The following is a 19,972-nucleotide window of genomic DNA, read 5'->3' as shown; positions in this document are numbered from 1 at the left end:
TATTAAATAGAATTATTATAATAATAAACCAATGCTGTTTTCTTCAAAGTATCGGTATTTATAAAATTACTTCTGATTTCATATAACCCCTTTAGTCATATTAAAAAGATATAAATATAGAAGGCTTTTATCCTGAGGAATGCTTTTTGCTTATTATAATTACCTCGTTATTACATTATACATCATAATTACATTATTATGAATACCAGCTAATACTTATTATGATTACCCAGGTTACATAGGACAGAGAAAATGAAATATCTCTATCATCAGGCTGATGCATAAGAGGAAAGCCCCCAGCCTTACCTCTAGCACAGTGACTAATATCTTCCGTAGGGAGCCACTTGTGTCACTTTTAACATCAGACTCCAGATCTCTATCAAAGACTGTAGAGAAAAAAAAATCTGTGAGGGTTGACCCAGTGATAAAGGCTTTAAATGAAGGTGTTTGAAAGATACTACTACTTACGCCGTTTGTATGCCTCCTTTATGTTTACAATTTCCTAGGCAAATAAACCAAATAAACAAATAAGTAAATTAATAAATATTAAGGGAAAATGATTTGTAAATAAATAAAAAAATAAGCAAACAAAGCCCTAGCAAGTGAGTACCATGCCCATGTTGCTTGTGGTGTGGCAGGTATGGAGGCAGGAGAAGACGAATTCCCACTCCCTGCTTATGCTTGGGACTCACTGTGGCGCAGACACAACTCAAACCCAGCCCAGTTCAGAACAGCATTTTGAGGTTTCACTTGCATTTAAGTGTAAGCTAAAGGGCTTTTTGAAGAGGATGGTGTCCCTGTACCTGGTGGGAACCACCTCTGAATGGTCAGAGCAGTGCCAAAGCTGCCTTTAACAGGCACCCCGGGGTTTCTCTGACATCAGTGTTGCCTCTGTGCCACACATGGGCGGTATGAGTAGGACCAAGGAAGGAATTTGAATTATATTGCTCTCAACTCCTGCAAGAGTTTCAGCTCTGATATGTCAACTTTATAACTGCAATTACTGACAAAAGGTATTTCAGCACGGAAGCTGGTCTGATACCTCCTCCTCCTCCCGGGGGATGCTCTTGGCAAACTCTTTGCCCTGTTACCTAAGGGTCATGCATTGTCTCCCAACCTTATTGTTTTGTGTGCAGAGAATCTCGATCAGCACCGACTCATCTGTCCCAGCGCCCTTCATCGCCTTCTGAAGCTCTCGGGCCTCATACTCGCAAGGCAGGTCCAGCAGAGCCAGTACGGCCTTTTCAAAATTCCCACTCAGATCTCCCTTCAGGTCCTCTTCCAAATCCTGCAGGGACAGTTGGAAGGGTTAGTGCAAAAGCTGAGCTGGGATGAGAGGTTTTTTAAGATTTGTTTGGGGGGAATGTCATCATTTCAAATCAGCGTCTGTACCTAAAAGGGAAAAAAAACCACACACTAAAAAGCCTTTAAATACATGGACTTTTTATTTGCAAAATAAATTCCATAGAAGTTTTTCATATTTTATGAAATGATTGTCCCATCTTCAAATACCAGCAAATATCAGTCCAGTTCTGACTCTTACTTGTTTAAATAAATGCAAACTAGTGTTTTTAAAAGCTTATCAGGAGACTTTACTCTGAAACACAACACAGAAGCTTCCTGCTTTGAAAGAGGTGCAACAGAGGGGATCAAACTTACCAAACTTCTCTTCCAGTTTTGTTTAAAATTGACTTATGTGAAAAAGAGACAAATTCCTACAAAGTGCTTTGGTGCCAAGCAATCAGCATTTTTTCCACCCCCCCCAAAAAAAATCAACTTTCTGTGATATGATTTACTTAATTCAAAATTTAGTAAGAGCCTGGAGAAGAACTAGCTCATATATGTACTCTGAGAAGGACTCCTACTGATGATTTACTTCAATCCCTATCTGCAGTTAACATTTCCTGTAGTACAGGAAGTACTTGACAAGTTCAGAACAACAAAAGAGCTCTGAATCTATTATTCTTAAATATCCTCTTACACAATCTCAAGTCAACACTCAGTCTATGGAAGTCAATGTCTGACATGGGTGTTGGAGCAGTTTCAACATGTGCACCATGAACCTTGCTTTCTTGAGCAGCAGGAGATCGAACTGGTACAACTTGTGGCTCCTTCCCAAGAGATTCAGGCTGCCCAGGCAAGTGAGAAAGGTTGCTACATGCTGATGTAACCAGGATGTCTCGTGGCATTTCCTCATTTCTAATGCCTGCTTTTATTAATCCTCATTATAGAGCTAAATCTATAGTATTTATGCAACCAAAATCCTGGTCATGCTTGAAGGTTTATATGTAGAAGGCTTTCAGTTTCAGTGCCATCTGCCTTATTAACACTGATTAATCACTAATGAGTAAGCAGATATTAAGAACATACTAATTTAATAATAAGCTCTGCAGGATCCAGCTGCTTACCTAAATAATATATTGGAAGCTTTATTTATCTTACATGCAAAATTATCAGGGCAGTCTATGTTTCCTTCTCCAGAAATCAAGTGCCCAAAGAGATGTTCAGCTTTGCAATGTGTAATCCGCTTCATCATGGGAAGAAATCAATACTACATCCATTAAACTCATCAAAATATAACAATATAAGATCAAATAGTTCTTCTGAATTTGCATCTGGTCTAAGAGGGATTATGACTTAAAATTTACCTTTTACATTTTTTTTAATATGTTGAAGATGAACACAAGCTGAAATATTTTTTATTTCTGTTATTAATTATTTTCTAGGTCTCCCAACTTTGATTAAAGTGCTCTGATCTGCTTAAGGCTGATTTCAAAAAGACTCTAAGGCCTAAGAATAGGAATATAATTTGTATTTTAGGAGATAAAATAAACTGCTGAATCAGAATCTAACTGGTGTCCTCCTTAAATCCACTGTGCCCTTGATATGTTCAAAAGCAGAAGCCTACAGGCTGTATTTCTAGCAGGATGTGGTTTGAAACAGAGAGGTCATTTATTTTGAAATACCTTGTTATACAGAGCCTTGTACTTCTGTTTTATTTGTTGCCTCTGCTGTGATGTTCGACTTGACAAGACTTCGATAATTTTCTTTTCATCAGTTCCTGAAAAAGAAGTTGTGCACAGGAATTATTTAATCAGGAACCTAATGCCGAGGAAAGAAAATACTGTCTCTAAAGAGAAAACCGTTGCTATAGACGTATCCCCACTGGTACCAACTTTAGGATTTGTAGCATCTAAGATTCTTTTGAAGACATATTTAACTGTAGCCGCTACAATGATCAGACCATAAAAGAAACATTCACCATCTTGTGCTGCTCATATTTTATCAGGGAAAATTGAGTCTTCTGTATGTGAAGGTCAGATACTGCTCTTAAAATCAGGGTTATGGCAGTGCCCATAGGCTGACAGACACATTTTTGGTGGCAGTGCTTATCTGAGTAGTCCCAAGGGATCAGCCACTAGACCCAGTTCCTTAAGAGTGGGAACGGTTGTGCCAGCACAACAGAACAAACGGCGTGGGGCGAGAGGCCGAGGTGGCTGAGGATGTGTCTGAATGGGTCATTAACTCACAGCCTGAATGGACAGCCTGTACAAAACGGGTCGTGCTTTGCACTAAATGGAGTCAGGAAGAGGAGCAGGAACCAGCCTTCATGGTTTGAGTCTCTGCTGATGCTGCTAGAGTGAAGTGGGAGCACGGGGTGCCCCAGTGATAGGCACCACAGCAGCTGCATCTCCTGGGAACCCCCGAGGAACTGGACATGCAACATCCCTCCAGCAGAAAATCCCTGGGCAGCTTTGAGCTGTAACTTGTGCAATGGATGGAAGCAGCTTACTGAAGGCAATGACCTTGTTCTTGTACTTTTCTTGCCCTCAGCTGTATAAACAGATGTTTGCACTAAACAAAGCTGCTGGAAGGCATTTGTTATGTTTGTGGTTAATGGAACAGGACTGCAGCAGTGCTACTTGGATACCCAAAAGACACAATAGAGTAGCTATTGCATTAATACACATGTCCTGATGTACTTCCATGTGAGGGCCAGCAGCTTGCCTCAGGCATTATTTCTTCAAGACAAGTATTGAAATGGAGAATGCGTATCAGGAGAGACCTATGACCCTGCATGTGATGGGCACTGTCAAAATGCCCATAGCATATAAAGGGTTTAGATGGCAGATCAAAGGCATCAAGGTGTATGCCTGGTCTGCTGATGCATGCATCTCATGCTGGTGGACACTGCCCATGCTCTCCTTGTGCTTTTGTTGCATCCAGCTACTGGGCTTTGTGCTGTGTCTCATCACAGGCACTCAGGAGCAGAGACCAACAAGAGTTTCCAAGGAGCTACCAGGACAAAGCATAAAAATAGAAATGATATTGGCATTCAGCAGCAGCTGATGTATTTTCATCCCTGCGTATCACCACCAGGTACATACAGGACAAGTTTAGGGCATCTTGTCCAGTTCTTCCTGCTTAGAACCAAGGCAGAAGGTATGGTCCAACTGTAGAAGGAAAAGCATTTCTATCTGAGAATGTGGGGTTAAACTCTCAGTAGGAGAGTCCTCTGGGGAACTGTCTTGAGGGAGCTCAGTTGATAGGACAAGAACAGTTCCTAAAATTCAGCACTGAATGTCAGTGCTACGCCAGCAAGAAATGCTTAATACATGTTTACTGTGCAAATGCCTGGAGTGAATTAATAACTCATTGCTCTCATGTGCTGCCTGTCTGTTCTTCCTCTGCTGGTCATTGTCACCTCCACAGACCTGAAGATCCCATGAACACTGTGCATTCCTCATTCTTATCAGACAGCTTACCTAAAACTGCCCAAGAAGATGGTGGGAGCAAGTATTTCTGGCTAAAAATCACTGATGCAGATTGAAGAGCATTGCATATGCCTTTCAGCTGACGGAGCTGCTGTAGGCTCTGATGAGCATATGGAGGTGGTGATGTTTTTGATTGGTCCTTGTAAGGCCTGGGAAAGGACCTTAATCTGACCTGACTAGCTGTACCCCATGATTGTCGTATCAGACTTGACAGCTTGATGTTCCTATCGCAGGAAGCAAATATCATGTTTATTCAATCCCTTGGAGCCAAGCAATTATCAAACTAGATCTTGCCAGTCTTTGAGCAACAAACTGGCTTCCCTTCCCTTTTATCATAGTCATATTAAACTTCATGGGTGTGCACATCCTTTGAGTCAGTAAGTGACAGAAAGCATAGAGATTCCCTGAAACTGGTTGAAACAGTTGTTTTGCCCTAAGTTCATGTAGATACCTTTTATAATCTTGAATTGCCCTTTGTATAAAAACCAAGAGCTTTCTTACCCGCTCCTTTGCAGGCGCTGTGTATTTTCTTGGCATCTCGGTCTGCATCAAAACCATGATGATGGCGTTTATTGGTTGACTAGGAAAACAGAGACACAACAGACACATGGGGAACAATTTTGCATTAATCTCTCTGAATGACAGTGGTTTGGGCCAGGTTCTTGCTTGATCTTTGTTCATACCATCTAAACAGTGAAGTTCATGCTGGGCTTTGCTGAAATACTGCATCTATCATTATGGCTCCTAGAACAGTTCCACAAAGAGCTGTCACCACATGACACATGGTGCAGATCCTATATAACCTTGTTCTGCCAGTTCAGGCTTATTCAGATAATTTAAATATAACGACTTCATACCAGGCATCTTCATGACAGATTAAGTATTATTTGTTTATACCACTTTAACAATAGGCCAATATAAATGCCTTATCAGATGTGTACAGAAAAATGCTCTGTCTCTGCAGTACATTTTTAAGTACTAGGATCTTGCAATCTCAATCAGCTGAACAAAAATAGGTCCTGTAAACTTTTCTTGCATTGATACATTAATGCAAACAAAATAACTGGAGATATATAAAGTGATAAAGCTGATGTTTCATTTTTTTTTTTATTTTGGCAAAATAGTACACGTGGTTACCTTGAGCTAAATCTATTGAGGATAATAACTCAAAGTCCACAGCCGCAGCAGCAGTTTACAGCCTGACATATCCATGTAAGCAGAAAACCATGCCTGTTTCTACTAATCTGACAAGCTGTGAATCACAAGGGCTGAAATGCTGGTACACTCTCTATTCTGCTGTTTCTCAGACAAGGGTAGAAGTAACTGAGAACAGGAGATCAGCATCATTTTCAACCCTTGTAATATCATGAATTGGATCTTTTAAACACACAGACTCTAAAAGAATACTAGAAAATAGGTCCTAGGCTCCTAAATTAAGTAGAATTATATGCATACCACATACTCAGGGCTCTAAGTGTGCACTTCAAGTGATTTGGTATTTCCATTCAAATAGCAACATGTGGATCACACTAATTGCTTTGCAGGTCCGCCAGGCACTGGAACCACCACTGTTAATTAAGGGTTATGACACCCCAGGGTATGGCAGTCTGCTTTTAAGCCCTTCTGGAAATGCCACCATCCAGCTGAAGAGCAAAAGAGGCTAACTGGCTGATGGGCCTCCTTGTCTTTGGGGATAGCACAGGGCAGGGATGATTCCTGAAATACATGAGGCACAAGATTATTCTGCTTGTGGGATAAAGAAAATTTAGCCATATGGCTCTGAGCCATTCTCTGCTACGTTACCTATCTGTCCAGAGAATGACCTGTTTTATTTACAAGTACAGATACAGCCTGGAAGTCTGTTTGTTGGTATTCTTCAAAAGTTTCACACTGTGATCTACTACCTCTGGTAAAAGAGCTACAGCTCTGGATAAAGGAGTCCTCTGTCAAAAGACAAAGGGCCTTTTCTCAAGGAGAAAACCCAAACCCAGTCCCTACACTGCTTTACCAATGTACCTTTGTGATAGACTAAATACTGTCTAAGGGACTGGCTTAGACATCTACTAAATAAATCACGCAGGCAGCTAGGACACAACTTACTGCTAATGGTAACTGCAGTAGTGCAGCCATCTCAATGAAAGAGAGAAATATTTTTACAACAATAGCAATGAGTAAGGTACAATGACAATGCAGTAACTTCTCTCAGTCTCTACAGCACAAGGTAACACTTTCATTGCCACATCATTATCACAAATGTTGCTTGTAAAGCTGTATCTTACTGTATGCTCTGACACACACGTGCTTCTTTAAACCTTCAAATAAGATGGAAGGAGATGCAGATAAGTAACTAATATTTTCTAATGGAAGATTTTAACTGTCTTCAGATTTCTCAGGAATTTTGTCAAAAGGAAAAGCACAGAATTAGAAAACAGATGCATTGATCGCTGTCTGTATCCAAAATGAATTGCATTCACATTTTTCTATTATGATAGGGTGTACGTGCCTCTCCTTTGATGGAATCATGTACAAAAGACATCTTTTTGCACAACATGCTTGAAAATTAAGCAGTTCTAATTTCTTCCTTTCTGATTGCTACACCCTCATTTTCATTCTTGTGAGAATAAAATTCACCTTTGTTCTCTGTAATACCAGTGACAGTTAACCAGACTCAGTGGGTGATGAATTTTTGGGAACAGAACAATGGGATCCACAATGCAGGAAAAGTTTATTCTGGATATACAGGCCCAGGGTGCAAATCCTGCATGCACAGTGGACCTCTTTGTTGGAGAGTTGTACAAGCACTGTGTTGGCACACAGTGCCAACATGTGACAGATTCAATGAGCGCTGTGGCATAGCATTCATAGAATCATAGAACTGTTTTGGTTGGAAAAGACCTTTAAGATCACTGAGTCCAGCCGTAATCCTAACACTGCCAAGTCCACCACTAAACCATGTCCCTACGCACCACATCTACATGACTTTTAAATACCTCCAGGCATGGTGACTCCACCACTTCCCTGGGCAGCCTGTTCCAATGCTTGACAAAACTTTAATGAAGACATTTTTCCTAATATCCAATCTAAATCTCCCCTGGTGCAACTTGAGGCCATTTCGTCTCATCCTATTGCTTGTTACTTGGGAGAAGAGACCAAGACCCACCTCTCTAGACACTCCTTTCAAGTAGTTGCAGAGAGTGATAAGGTCTCCCTTCAGCCTCATTTTCTCCAGACTAAACAACTTCTGTTCCCTCAGCCGCTCCTCATAAGACTTGTGCTCCAGACATCAGGAGGATGCTCTGCTGCCTGTTCAATTGAGCATGCCCCACAGACAGCAGTGTGTGGTGCCAGCACGGTTTTCCCCTCTTCATCATACCACGTTAAAATGCAAAGTGTTTTCAACACTTCAGCCTGTAATTTAACATATGACTGTTAGTATTGTCAAGAGTTACCACTATGTTGGGTAATGTGCTCCTAATTACTTATTGTTTCTGTATCATGCACCCTGGAGCAATCCCAATAGACATTGTAAGCTGGAGAGACTATCCCTGATTTCCACTGCAACATGTGGAAAGCAGCTGTTTGTAGGAACAGGGTACATACAGTATCTGGACAGAGTAAATGATGGTGACATTAAGCTATCATTATCCTACTGTTTGTGCCAGGCAGTCAGTACTGGAGTTATTCTAGAGTTACGAAGAGTTGTTGAAGTAGCTGAAAAATCAGCAAAAAAGGGACAATTCTGGAGCACAAAAAGACAAAGAAAAGTGCTAACATATCAAATGCATAGACTTGATGACTTTGTAGTATCCAAGTGCTACTCTAATTTAGAGACCCCCACATTCACTCCAGCAATATGAGTTGAGAACTGTTGCTCCACATTCACTTCCTCCTGACCTGGGACAGAAGATGCACTGGTGAGAAGTGAGAGGAAGAAGGCTTTGTCTGGCATTCATTCTCACTTTTAATTCATTCAGCCTGGACAGAAACACCTACACAAATGCCGAAAGACAAGGAGCTGGTTTGTACTTTGCTCTGCCCTACCCACCAGCAGTGCTGGGCTGTGAGTATTGCCCTTGTCATACCAACGCTGCTACCTCCGCAGCTCCTGCTGCCCCAACCCTATCACAGATGCATCTGGTTCTCTGGTAATGTAGTTACAGGACTTTGGGAGGGTGTTTTGCTTTCTTATGCCTTGATGGCTGCTCAGTTATGCTCAGGCTTTAATGAGTCCCTAACTCCTAGGTGCAACTTGTCATTGTAGCTGTTGTGTTTGTGCATAGCACAGCTGCAACAGGTAGGAAAATGGTAGCACCAGCAACTGAAATAACATTGTGGATTTATGAGGATTCATAAAGACATAAAGAAATGTATTTCTTTTTGAAGGAAAAATCATGCAGAAGGGAAGGAAGGACTGTTTCTTAATGATATTCAGGACATGTTTGTTTTAAAGCACCAGAGGAATCTATTGAGTCAGCTCTGCTAAAGCCACCATCTTCAAATAAATCACTGTAAAACATTAAATGATGGGCCTGGGAGATAGCGTTCTTACGGTACTGTGTATAATACTAGCATCAGCTTTATAGAAAGGAAATCTGATACTCTGGGCAGATGACTGTCAAGGCCAACTCCTGAGTCATCTGGAAAGCCCTGGTTAAAATTCACTACCTCCTGGGTTCCAGCCCTGATCTTGCCCACTGATGCAACTTTCCCACAAAGAAGAGGGAGACCTGTTTCAGAACTGTACTGCTTCTTACCCTGAGGATTTTGACAGGTGGATTTTCCTGCAAGGGATAAATAGCAAAAGAAATTGATGTTTAATATCTTTTGTAACTCGTAGGTGTTCCTTAAAAAAATATGGGCAGAGTCACTTTAATATAGTTCTTGTTTTAGTGTTAGGATCTTAGATTAGATTTCAGTAGGTAATGGCTTACAAGTGTTACAGCAATTTTGGTGATAGCATAAATATCAGGTGGACAGACTGCATACAAATTTTGCAGCTGGACATAGGATGTAGGGGAATTTACTCTCATAAATTGGTCCAGTTCTATCTATTCTGCTACTTCATTTTCTTCTACATTTATCTCCAATACTTCTGTATTAATTAGTGTAATCACGGTTCTGGTAGTAAGAAACTCTCTTTTCCCTTCCAGCTTCTCTGTATTCATGGCCTGTCTCTACTTGTTTTTTTTTCTGCCAACAGTGTTCCTTAGCTTAAACAATTTTTGCCTCACTCAAGCATATTTTTAGACAACAATCATTTTCCCTTGCAGCTTTGGGTAGAATTGCCACAGATTTATTTATATTAAACTGGATAGATAACTGATCTAAAACGTAACACTTCTATCTTGTTGTAAAGCACATCAAGTAGTTTTTCCTACTGTAAATTACATTTGACTTTAAGGAGGTGTAAGATGAGTTTATAGTTGAAGACGGTCTGCAATGCTTAGGGAAGCATTTGGAGAGTGCTCTTTGATATTTCAGCATGTGGAGCCCTTTTGGTGCAGAAATAAACAGTTTAACAAAAAGGTCAGCAAAACTAAGAGAGACATGGGAGGGCAGAAAAAGAACTCTGGTGGATTCAAGGCATCAGTAGTTAGAATTGGTGGGATGTTGCAATACACTGCAGACATTTCTGAAGACAAAATCTAATCTCTTCCTTGACGTAAAGACAATTAAGCTTGCAGTAGATACAAAGTGCTCATCTGTCAGCAGACAAGAACAGAAGAAACACTACTGTAAGCATGCTAGGTAGCTTCTTATATTGCAAAAGAACAACAAAAAAAGTAGCTGTTAACAGCTGATCAATGACAACTATTTTTCCATTTCCATCATCTTAAGCAGATGCCACAGTCATGCTTGGGAACAGGGGCTGATGGAGGAGTAATATCAAAAAACAGAAAGGGCAGTGGCTTGGGATGCTGCTGACAGTGCTCACCCACTGCAGCTCCAACACAGAGCGATGGATAAATGCAGATGCTGATCCTTACAAGGAAATTGCTAGGAAGAGCCAGTGGGAATGTGGCTGCTGACCAGAGCAGTCAAGATGCAGGTCCGATACCTCTGTGCAGAGCTCTAAAAAGGGCTGGATTGATCCAGGGTTGTTGAGTGCCTACCCCAGTCTTCACTTTTTCCAGGCCCATTTTGTGTGATTTATTTAGTGGATGTCTAATTTCAAGCTTCTCTTTGGTTGCTGTTTTAGTTTTTCTTTGGTTTAACAGAAATAAAAAGTAAATCTCAAAATGGCAGCACATAGAAAGGGCAGACTGACCCAGCCATGCTCTTTGTAGCATTGACTCCTGCACATGAGTGAGGTCTGGAATAAATTTTAGGGCAGTATTGAGTTGTCTAAACATAGGTATGTGGTGCCATTAGAGATGTCCAAGGGTAAGCTGCCTGCTGCCTGTCAGAAATGTGTGGTCTTCTGTGGGACCCGCATCTGTCAACCCAGTGTGGATGTCTCACATACCTGAAGACATCACCAATGGTTACTGGAGGTGGGCAACAGAATAATGCCACCGCTATTTCACCACTTTTCTTATTTATCACATATATTTAATTATGTTCACAAAAATGCATTGGAGAAAACTGAGGATTTAAAAAGAGTGATATACACCAGTCCCTTGGGCAACAATGTGAGCTTTCCTTTCTACCCAGCATGTGAACACCAGAAAACTTGCTGCCTGGTTTCCCACAGATTTACATCTCCTGTCTGGCTGATTTTGGTGCCTCTACTGCCTACTGCAGCTGAAGCAATTTCTGTGATGGGCACAGGCTTAATGGCCCATCACTGTGTGGATTCTCTGGTGTCATATAAGGGTTGAGCTCATGCCTCTGTCTTTTGTTCAGGGGATTTCTAATACAGTCTCTCTCGTCAAGATTTTCAAGAAATGTAATAGGCACATAATAATTTTGAGACTAACACTCTGCTGGTAAATTAATCTAAAAAATGTCCAGTGGTTTCAAATATTTTTAACTAGGGTAACAGATATATACCTACTGCAGTGTACCATGCATTCTGTTTCTTTAGGAAACTAAGCCTCAAACAATCTATAATGACCCAAAGGTGAGCACAGGAGTGTCAGAAAAACAAGCAGACGAGCAAAAACAATTGAAAACCCATCACAGATACGAAACTATGGAAGCTGTTGAGATTTCTCAGTTCTCACTGTGCACAGTGAGCAACCAGTTCAAAGACCTTCAGGGAGCCTCATCTCCAACTAATGATCCAGTTCTCCTCCAGTTCAGCACTGCTAGAGCTGTCAGGACTGGTTTGGGCAGAGTTGATCTTGCTGTAGGCAATGGATAAGTGAGTTAACATCTCAAAGTGACTTCAAATTCTATGATTTTCAGTATTTCTCTCTGGTATGGAGAGGAAAATTTATTTTCTCTGTCTACCAAAAATGTCCCAAATCATCTACTGAACTTGTCAGCATAATAAACGACAGGACTGGGGTGTTCATCTCATTAGTTAAATTGTATCTAAGATACTATCATCATGGAAGACAGCTTTTGGCAAATCAGCACCTACATGATTAATTTTTTATCAACACACTTATACTCAAGATTAATTATTTATCCTGGCAGAAGCCTTTAATGAGCTATAATGCAACTGGAATCCAAGGTTAACTAGACTAACAGTACTGGATAGGAAGAAAAAAAAGGGTATGTTGTCTTAGGTCTTGTGGTTTTAGTCTTCTGGTATATTACACATCAGGATAACATCCTGTTAGCAGAACAAACTCTGAACTCCCACCCAAAGGGACAGTCTTAGTGTCAAACAGCCCAAGTCTCATTACTCATTTTCAAGCATTTCCATGTGTTAAGAATAAAACACAAGAACAAGCATGGGAGTAGGCTGCTGTATTTTGATTCTGATCTACTTCCAAAGACAGACTGAAAACATGATGCTACATTTTAAATTTATCAATAGTCTGATTTACTAGAACAAACATTTCCAGTCATAAATATTTTTTTCAATATTTAATACTACCTTAGGCTCCTTTAAACTGGATCAATTTTTGGATCATAGAAGAAGGTATGAGCATAACAAGAATAGTCACGGCCTCCCACCATATATAAGGTATATTATTCTTTTATAATATTGTCACCTCATTTTAAACCTATGCATTCCTAATAGGAAACTTATCTGCCTGCTTGTGTCACTTAAAAATGCAGTTGAGACTGGAATGCACATCAACAGAGAGCAGGAAAAGCCATTTCAGCGGTAGTATCCAACCTGCCTGAGTGACACACCTCCCTCACCCACGGCAAAGAGCCCGGAGACACGTATTGCACACCTCAGAGCTGCGGGCGGGAGAGCTCTCGGAGGCGGCAGGCAGAGGATCGCCCCTCCACCAGGAGCCTCCAGCTTTGCTGTGGGATGTAGGAGGGCTCTGGGGCTGGCAATGGGGCCCGGTGACCTGTGGCTGCTTTCTGTGGCAGTGAGGTCCCAGGATGCTGGCACAGCCCTGCTCCCAGCTGTCTCAGCCAGTCTGGCATGGGGCTGCAAATGTTCCTGTGGGATAAAAGGATGACTTGCTCAGAAAGCTCCAGACCATCAATCAGAACAGGCAGAAAAGCAGATAAAGCCCATTTCATTTCTGTGTATAGGTACTTCCATGAGGAAAACTTCCAAATATTAGAGCTCTTTAATACAGTGGAGAAGCAAAAGAAACAAAGAGCAATTACTGGTAGGCAAAGTCAGGCCTCATCTAGCTGGAAAAGGCTGTTCATGGGTGAGAACATCTAGTCATTAGCAGATGGTGAGTTCACCATCTCCTATCTCCCTTGCATCAAAATAATATATTCTTTGTCAAGCTCTTCTTCAGTGAAATTCAAATAATCGGTCTCAATTAATCAGGTAGGGATTTATAAGAAATGACAGAATCATAAAATTGTTTTTGTTCAAAAAGACCTTTAAGATCATCAAGTCCAGCCATAAACCTAACACTGCCAAGTCCACCACTAAACCATGTCCCTAAGCACCACATCTACGCGCCTTCTAAATACCTCCAGGGATAGTGACTCCACCATTTCCCTGGGCAGCCTGTTCCAATCCTGGACAATCTTTTCAGTGAAGAAATTTTTCCTAATATCCAATCTAAATCTCTCCTGGCACAATTTGAGGCTGTCTCCTCTTGTCCTGTCACTTGTTACTTGGGAGAAGAGACAGAGACCCATTTCACTACAACCTCCTTTCACCTGAAAGAGATTGTAGACAGTGATAAGGTCTCCCCGAGCCTTTTTTTCTCCAGACAAAACAACCCCAGTTCCCTCAGCTGCTCCTCATACGACTTGTGCTCCAGACCCTTCACCAGCTTCACTGCCCTCCTTTGGACGTGTTCCAGCACCTTCATGTCCTTGCAGTGAGGGGCCCAAAACTGAACACAGTACTTGAGGTGCAGCCTCAAACACTCAAATGTAAAGGCTTTTAGCACACAGGTCAGAGTAGGTGGGTGCTAACACTTAAAACCAAAGAGAAGTGAAGAGCTGCAGTATGTTGGCAGTGGGGCAGTACCAGCAAGCACCAGGGTTTGTGCTGTGGTAATAAAAAGGCGGGGTTGATAAACACCTCTTTGACGTATGTCAACTGGCAAGCGGTACCTTAAGCACTACATGTGTCCTTTTGACCGCAAGGTTTCTTCCTCTGCTGTTTTCTAAAACGTACCTTTTATTTTTGTTTGTTTGCATAATTTTCTCAGTCAACCACAATATGTAACTGGAAAATTGCCATCTGCCTCCTCGACTGCTCAGAGAATGGTCTCAGCATCTCCGAATGCCATCCGCCATCTGCCAGGCAGCCTGCCACTCTCCCAAATCCTTACGGCTGTTTTAGGTCTAACAGCTGCACGACAGCAACATGCACTGTCAGGTTAGCTTGTTGCTGACAGTTTGTTGCTATCAGGAATGAAACCATTTCTATATGAATTCTATGCTGGTTAACACAATATATGTAAGCAATGTAGATTAGACTTCATTACTCAACAGCCTTTATGATGACTCAGTGACTCTTTCCAAACTGAGAGGTGCAAACAACCTTATTTTCTACATCTGAGACTAAAACTACACTGACAACAAGATCCTAATAGAATTAGTTGCATTTACTTTTTCCTATTACAAACAAGTGGCAACAGTGAAGCTAATTGCTCTGACAGTTATTTAAACTGCAAAATTAAAAACATCTCTCTCCTACGACGTTCCTCTTGTTTCTAAATATCTGTTAATATATAATCTCATAATAGCTTATGGCTAATTTTTTATCCACTCAATTTATTAATGCTCAACACCACAATAGAGAAGTCCACAATGAAGAGAAAAAATGTTTGTAGGGGTTGGTCTCATGGCTGAATTTTACTCTGGATTTAATGTTCCCAAACCCTCTTGTGGCTGGTGGAACTTCTTAAAATAGATTACATTTAAAATCAGTCAGCTAGTAGGGTACCATGCAGTGGGAATGCCAAAGTTGGAAAACTGCAGCTTTTATTTCTAGAAGGCTCAATTAATCTTCTTAAATACAGACACTTTTGAGATGTGCCACAGCACCCGGCACCTGCGTGGGGCTGGCAGAGGTGCCACAGGGCTCACTGGGACCTGACTGCCCTGGTGTGTCAGCAGAAGCCAAGGCAGGAAAGGATGCTAGAAATCTCCAGAGACACCATGCTGGTGTTTAGGCATGAATCACGCCTCACATCACTTCCTTTTAATACTTATCTTGCAAACAGAAGCCACAAAAAAACAAACCAAACCAAATAAAAAAAAACCCAAAGAAATGGCTTTATTCACCTGGGACAAATCTAGAATTCCAAGTCTGGAAAAATTCTGTTATTCTGTTATCTTGTGTATGCCAGCAAAAAAGCTAACATGAGTATACCTACAAAGGGCTGAAATACATGGACACAATCTTTGGGAACATCATGCTGACTCTTTCATATATTTTAAAGCTCAATCATTTAAAAGGAGAAGAACCTGAAGGATGTTGCACCCCACCAGGAAGCCCCAAGATTACATGCTTCTCCCCTTGGTCCCTTCATTGTTTTTAAAACATTCCTCTGCAGGATGCATTATCTAAACACCATCTGCATATTCATAGACACATAGAAAGGTTGTTACTATACAGACGTTGCATGTTTAGTGCCCAACAAACCAACTGTGTCTATTGAATTTGGAGGTTTCTGCGTCCAACTCCTTTTTACCTCACAGGGTGGAGGAGGTCTCAAGATACTCCCAGGTCAGCTGAGTCACCTAGAGCAGCAGTAATCAGTCCATTGATTCAGTCAGTAGTTATAGTTAACAATAAAGGCAAAGTAAATTTTCTGGATAGTAACAACAGAACTTGGTAGAATATACTAAAAATGTTGTATACAAAGAAGAACGTTAGAGTCCAGATACATTGGAATTTTTTATGTTTTTATAAAACATAATTGTTTGATCTGTTTACATTAATTATGTAAAACATAAATGTAATGACTCTTTGATACTTCAGATGGGTTCCTTTTTTTTTTTTTTTTTCATAAATGTATCATAAACTTTTAATGGGTAGATACTTGTTAAGACCTACCACAGCTGCACTCACAGGACAGCCTCAGACCTAAAAGGAACAGCAAATATCCTGGATAAAAGGGACCATGGAAACGAAAAGGATTTGCCACAGCTCTTCCCCAGAGCTGGGTGGCTGAACAAGAAGGTATTTCTGTCTTCTGCTGACTGTGGGCTTATGGCCAGGACTGAACAAGAATCAACTGTCAGTGAATACTCGTCTGCCAGGGGAAGCAACAAATAGCAATTGTTGAGATTTTTGATGAGATAATAAAATCACGCTGTGGTAAGTTGTACTAAGGAAACATTCTACGAGGATAGAAATATCCATAGGCAACACAGAGGCCCTTGTGATGTTTGTGAGCTTATCCCCAAGAAGACTCCTTAGGCACATATATTCTCCACGTTATACTTTTTTACCTATAAATTCTCAAATCATCTGGTCCATGACAACTGGCCACCTCCTTCTTACATTACAGAGTCCTCCCTGGCAGAAGGTTTGGGCTGCTTTACAATGAGAAGATGAAACTCAAAGAGTGTTCTGGAGAATCTCAAAAAGTGGTTTAAATGAAACACAAGGAACTCGCCCACCCGCTAGATTAATTCAATTCACAAACATCACACAGAACAACAGAGTAATGCATGGAGTCTTCTTGGATTCTTGAGAGACAGAAGGTTAAAAAACAATTACCCAATTTCACAGAAGTCAAACTCCATCAAACTTTTCAAACCATCATATCATCAAAACCATTTCTACTATTGCCAAAATGTTCCCCAAGCACCTTGCTTACAGCAGAGCAGCTACCCAGATTTTCAGGCAGATTGATTCTATTTGTGGTAATTTTGAAGACAGCAGAAGTACAGATAAGCTTGATGCAAGACTGCAAACAGAGAAAATAGAGACTTAAAATCTCTAAGGATGTCCAGTCAAAAACTTTGATTGTAGAAAAAGGGACTGGAGTTCAGAGAGCAAAAAGCATGTGGAAGTATGCAGATTTGGAGCTGTAATGTTGCATCGGGTGCAGCTCTTAATCGAAAGCTCAGTTTCTGAGAGAAAGATACACTTTAGAGCTGGTTGGAAGTTTTTTGTTGAAGGCATTGTTTTCAGCAAATTTTGTTACTTTTGTTCAAATTAACATGTTCAGGAAGATATTAATTTTGATGAAAGCTACATTTTAAAATGAGATATTTTGATATAGCTGAAAAGTTCCACTTTAACATCCATGTAATGGAACCTTTTCTTTGACCAATTCTTAACTTTCAGTGAAAACTTCATTTAATAATGACATTTTTAAAAAAAGTTTTAAAGCCTAAATCCATTTAACCAAATAAAATACCTAATTTGACACAGATGATTAATTTGATAATTCTCCCAGCAGAATTTGGGCTATTCAAAAAAATGACACTTCTGACATTTCAAAGCAGATAAAATTTTGGAAATATGCAGTACTCAGCAGAATGAATCAACCCAGTTTTACCCAGCTTTCCAGTGCCAGTCTTGACCATGAAAGAGGAGTTGCCTTTGCGCACTGCAGTGCCTCCCAAAGCCACCATAAACCACAGCAACATGTGCGGCAACACCACGATGCCCCTTTCATCCTTCATTAAAAAAGTGCTTACTGGCTCATCTGCTGACAAACTGGTAGTCCCTATGGCTGGTTTCCGTATATCCTCTGCGAGCCTGTAAGACTTGCTCTGGAGGTTTAAAAAACACAATATATAAGACACTCGTGAACCTATGGTTGCAAAACATGAGATTAGGAGAAAGAACAAATTGCAGCTGAAAAGCTCTGTTAAGAACTTAATATTTCCAGGCTGTTCCAGAAGCGGTTCTCTGATACAGATGCAGGCATTTCTCCAAGATTACCTGTAATTTCATTGGGACAAACACAGAATTATGCAATTCCCAGATGAATCATGGAATTCACTACCAACACGGGCTTACACCTCTTCCCATTGAAGCCTACACCGCAACTCCGCTGTACTGCACCTACAGCTGGGCTACCTTGTCCAGCATGGAGCTCATACAACTGTTAAACCCGCCTGAGATCCCGCAGTGCTGTGATCTCACTTGCCATAGATGGATCTTAGCCAGCTACTCTACACTGTTTTCAGTGCAATGTCCAGTGAAAGGCTCTCCAGGATCAGGACCCTCAGGAGATGCCTACCAACCAATGTGTGCTTATGTGGACACAAGGGGCTGCACAGCAGGAGCCTTCTTGGCCTTCTTTTCTACACAAAGACAGGTTGCTGAACTGCTCACTTCTTTCCCCTTATGCAAGCAGCCAGGCTACAAAAGGATGGTGTGGATCTGGGACTAACCACCCTTTCACATGGAGACAAAAAGCTCCTTCATTTAGTAGCTGGAGCTTTGTGTGAGTGGTGCGGGCTCTCTTGCTCAGTCTGGCATAGAAAATGTCCTAGAGAGCTGCTCCAGAAGCAGCAGATGCTCAAGCACCTCTCAAGGCCTTGCTGAATTTGAATTTAAAAAATAGTAATGTAATAAAATCATACAAATCTTAGAGAAACTAATGTAACATTAGCCTGTATCAGCAACAGGCTGTCTTCTATTGGTGCATACTGTAAAACTGCAGGTTTTCAGCATTCAAGGAAAAAATGTGCTGCTGAATAAATATTGCCTTTCATTCATTAGTTTTAAAACTGGAACTAAAAACCCCCAACTTCTTCAGCACAAGCTAATTAACTTTCAGAAGCAGAGATCATTCACAGCTACCACAGAAACTTTTGATAATCATGTTATTTTGAAGTTAAATATCTTTATGCAGATTTAGATATTTATTATTAAACACCCACACATTAGCTAAAATTGTCTCAGTCAAAACTCATACAGTAATGTGATGTAATAAATCCTGACACCTGAATTTTAATCAGGTCCTTCTGTGAGCTCCACATTTTGAGATTACTCCTGTCTCCACTATTCAGTGATAAACTTAGCCAAATTTTGAAAGTGTTTGCCTTTGGGACAGGAAGTTTTTTACACATCTTAGGGAATTATTTTAGTGTTCAGAATGTTCCAATACAAACTTGCTAAACTAAGTAAAATTAGTTTTCCCGTGACATCCTATGCATAATTTCTTTCTCAAAATAAATGCTGCCCTTTTTAACTAAGCCACAATGAGTGTTAAAACACTCAGAACTTGTGTGTTACAGTAATTCATTATTCAAGTACTGCAATTAAGCAATGCTACCAGCTACATAAAATTTTCCTACCCACACTTAAATTCGATTTTGAGGTTAAATCTGCATTTGTAGATGTATTAATGTAATATGAATGGACAAAAATAAAACCAGGAAATTGTTGCATTCTTGACAATCTAAATTAATTAACTACTTACATGTGAACTGCCCATTTTTGCTTAGCCCAAGTGTGGAAGATGCAACTCTTCTGCTCCTCAATAAAACAAGCATTCAGATGGAATAGTCAACTTTTACTAGAGCAGCTAAATCCTACCCAACCCTGGGTTAATCAATAACTTCAGACATTATTTAAATTCTAGTCATTTCAAGGTGGGGCATATTCATCATTACATGTGGCTTTATTATCCCTACTATTTAACATCACATCCTGTTGGGTCATGGAGCTGGCTGATTTCTCCAAGGAAAATCAGGATTTCACAATACAAGTCTCGAGCTTATACATA

General features: G+C 40.6%; 1 protein-coding gene across 1 annotated transcript; it reads right to left on the bottom strand.

Annotated features, from left to right (window-relative positions):
• Window positions 1–306: 306 nt before the first annotated feature.
• On the bottom strand, window positions 307–19,681 carry LOC104519512 (annexin A13; the record flags this gene model as incomplete). Its single annotated transcript, XM_029083517.1, has 7 exons — window positions 19,667–19,681; window positions 17,931–18,005; window positions 5,277–5,355; window positions 2,967–3,061; window positions 1,118–1,288; window positions 469–502; window positions 307–386 (listed from the first exon to the last, which is right to left on the bottom strand). Coding segments are annotated over exons 1-7 (549 nt in total), but the record flags the coding sequence as incomplete, so codon positions are not given.
• Window positions 19,682–19,972: the final 291 nt, after the last annotated feature.

Source organism: Antrostomus carolinensis, unplaced genomic scaffold (genome assembly GCF_000700745.2).
Source record: "Antrostomus carolinensis isolate BGI_N321 unplaced genomic scaffold, ASM70074v2 scaffold4472, whole genome shotgun sequence".
Classification (NCBI taxonomy): Eukaryota; Metazoa; Chordata; class Aves; order Caprimulgiformes; family Caprimulgidae; genus Antrostomus; species Antrostomus carolinensis.
The sequence above is the reverse complement of the archived record's forward strand: the minus strand, read 5'-3'. Positions and strand labels throughout refer to the sequence as shown.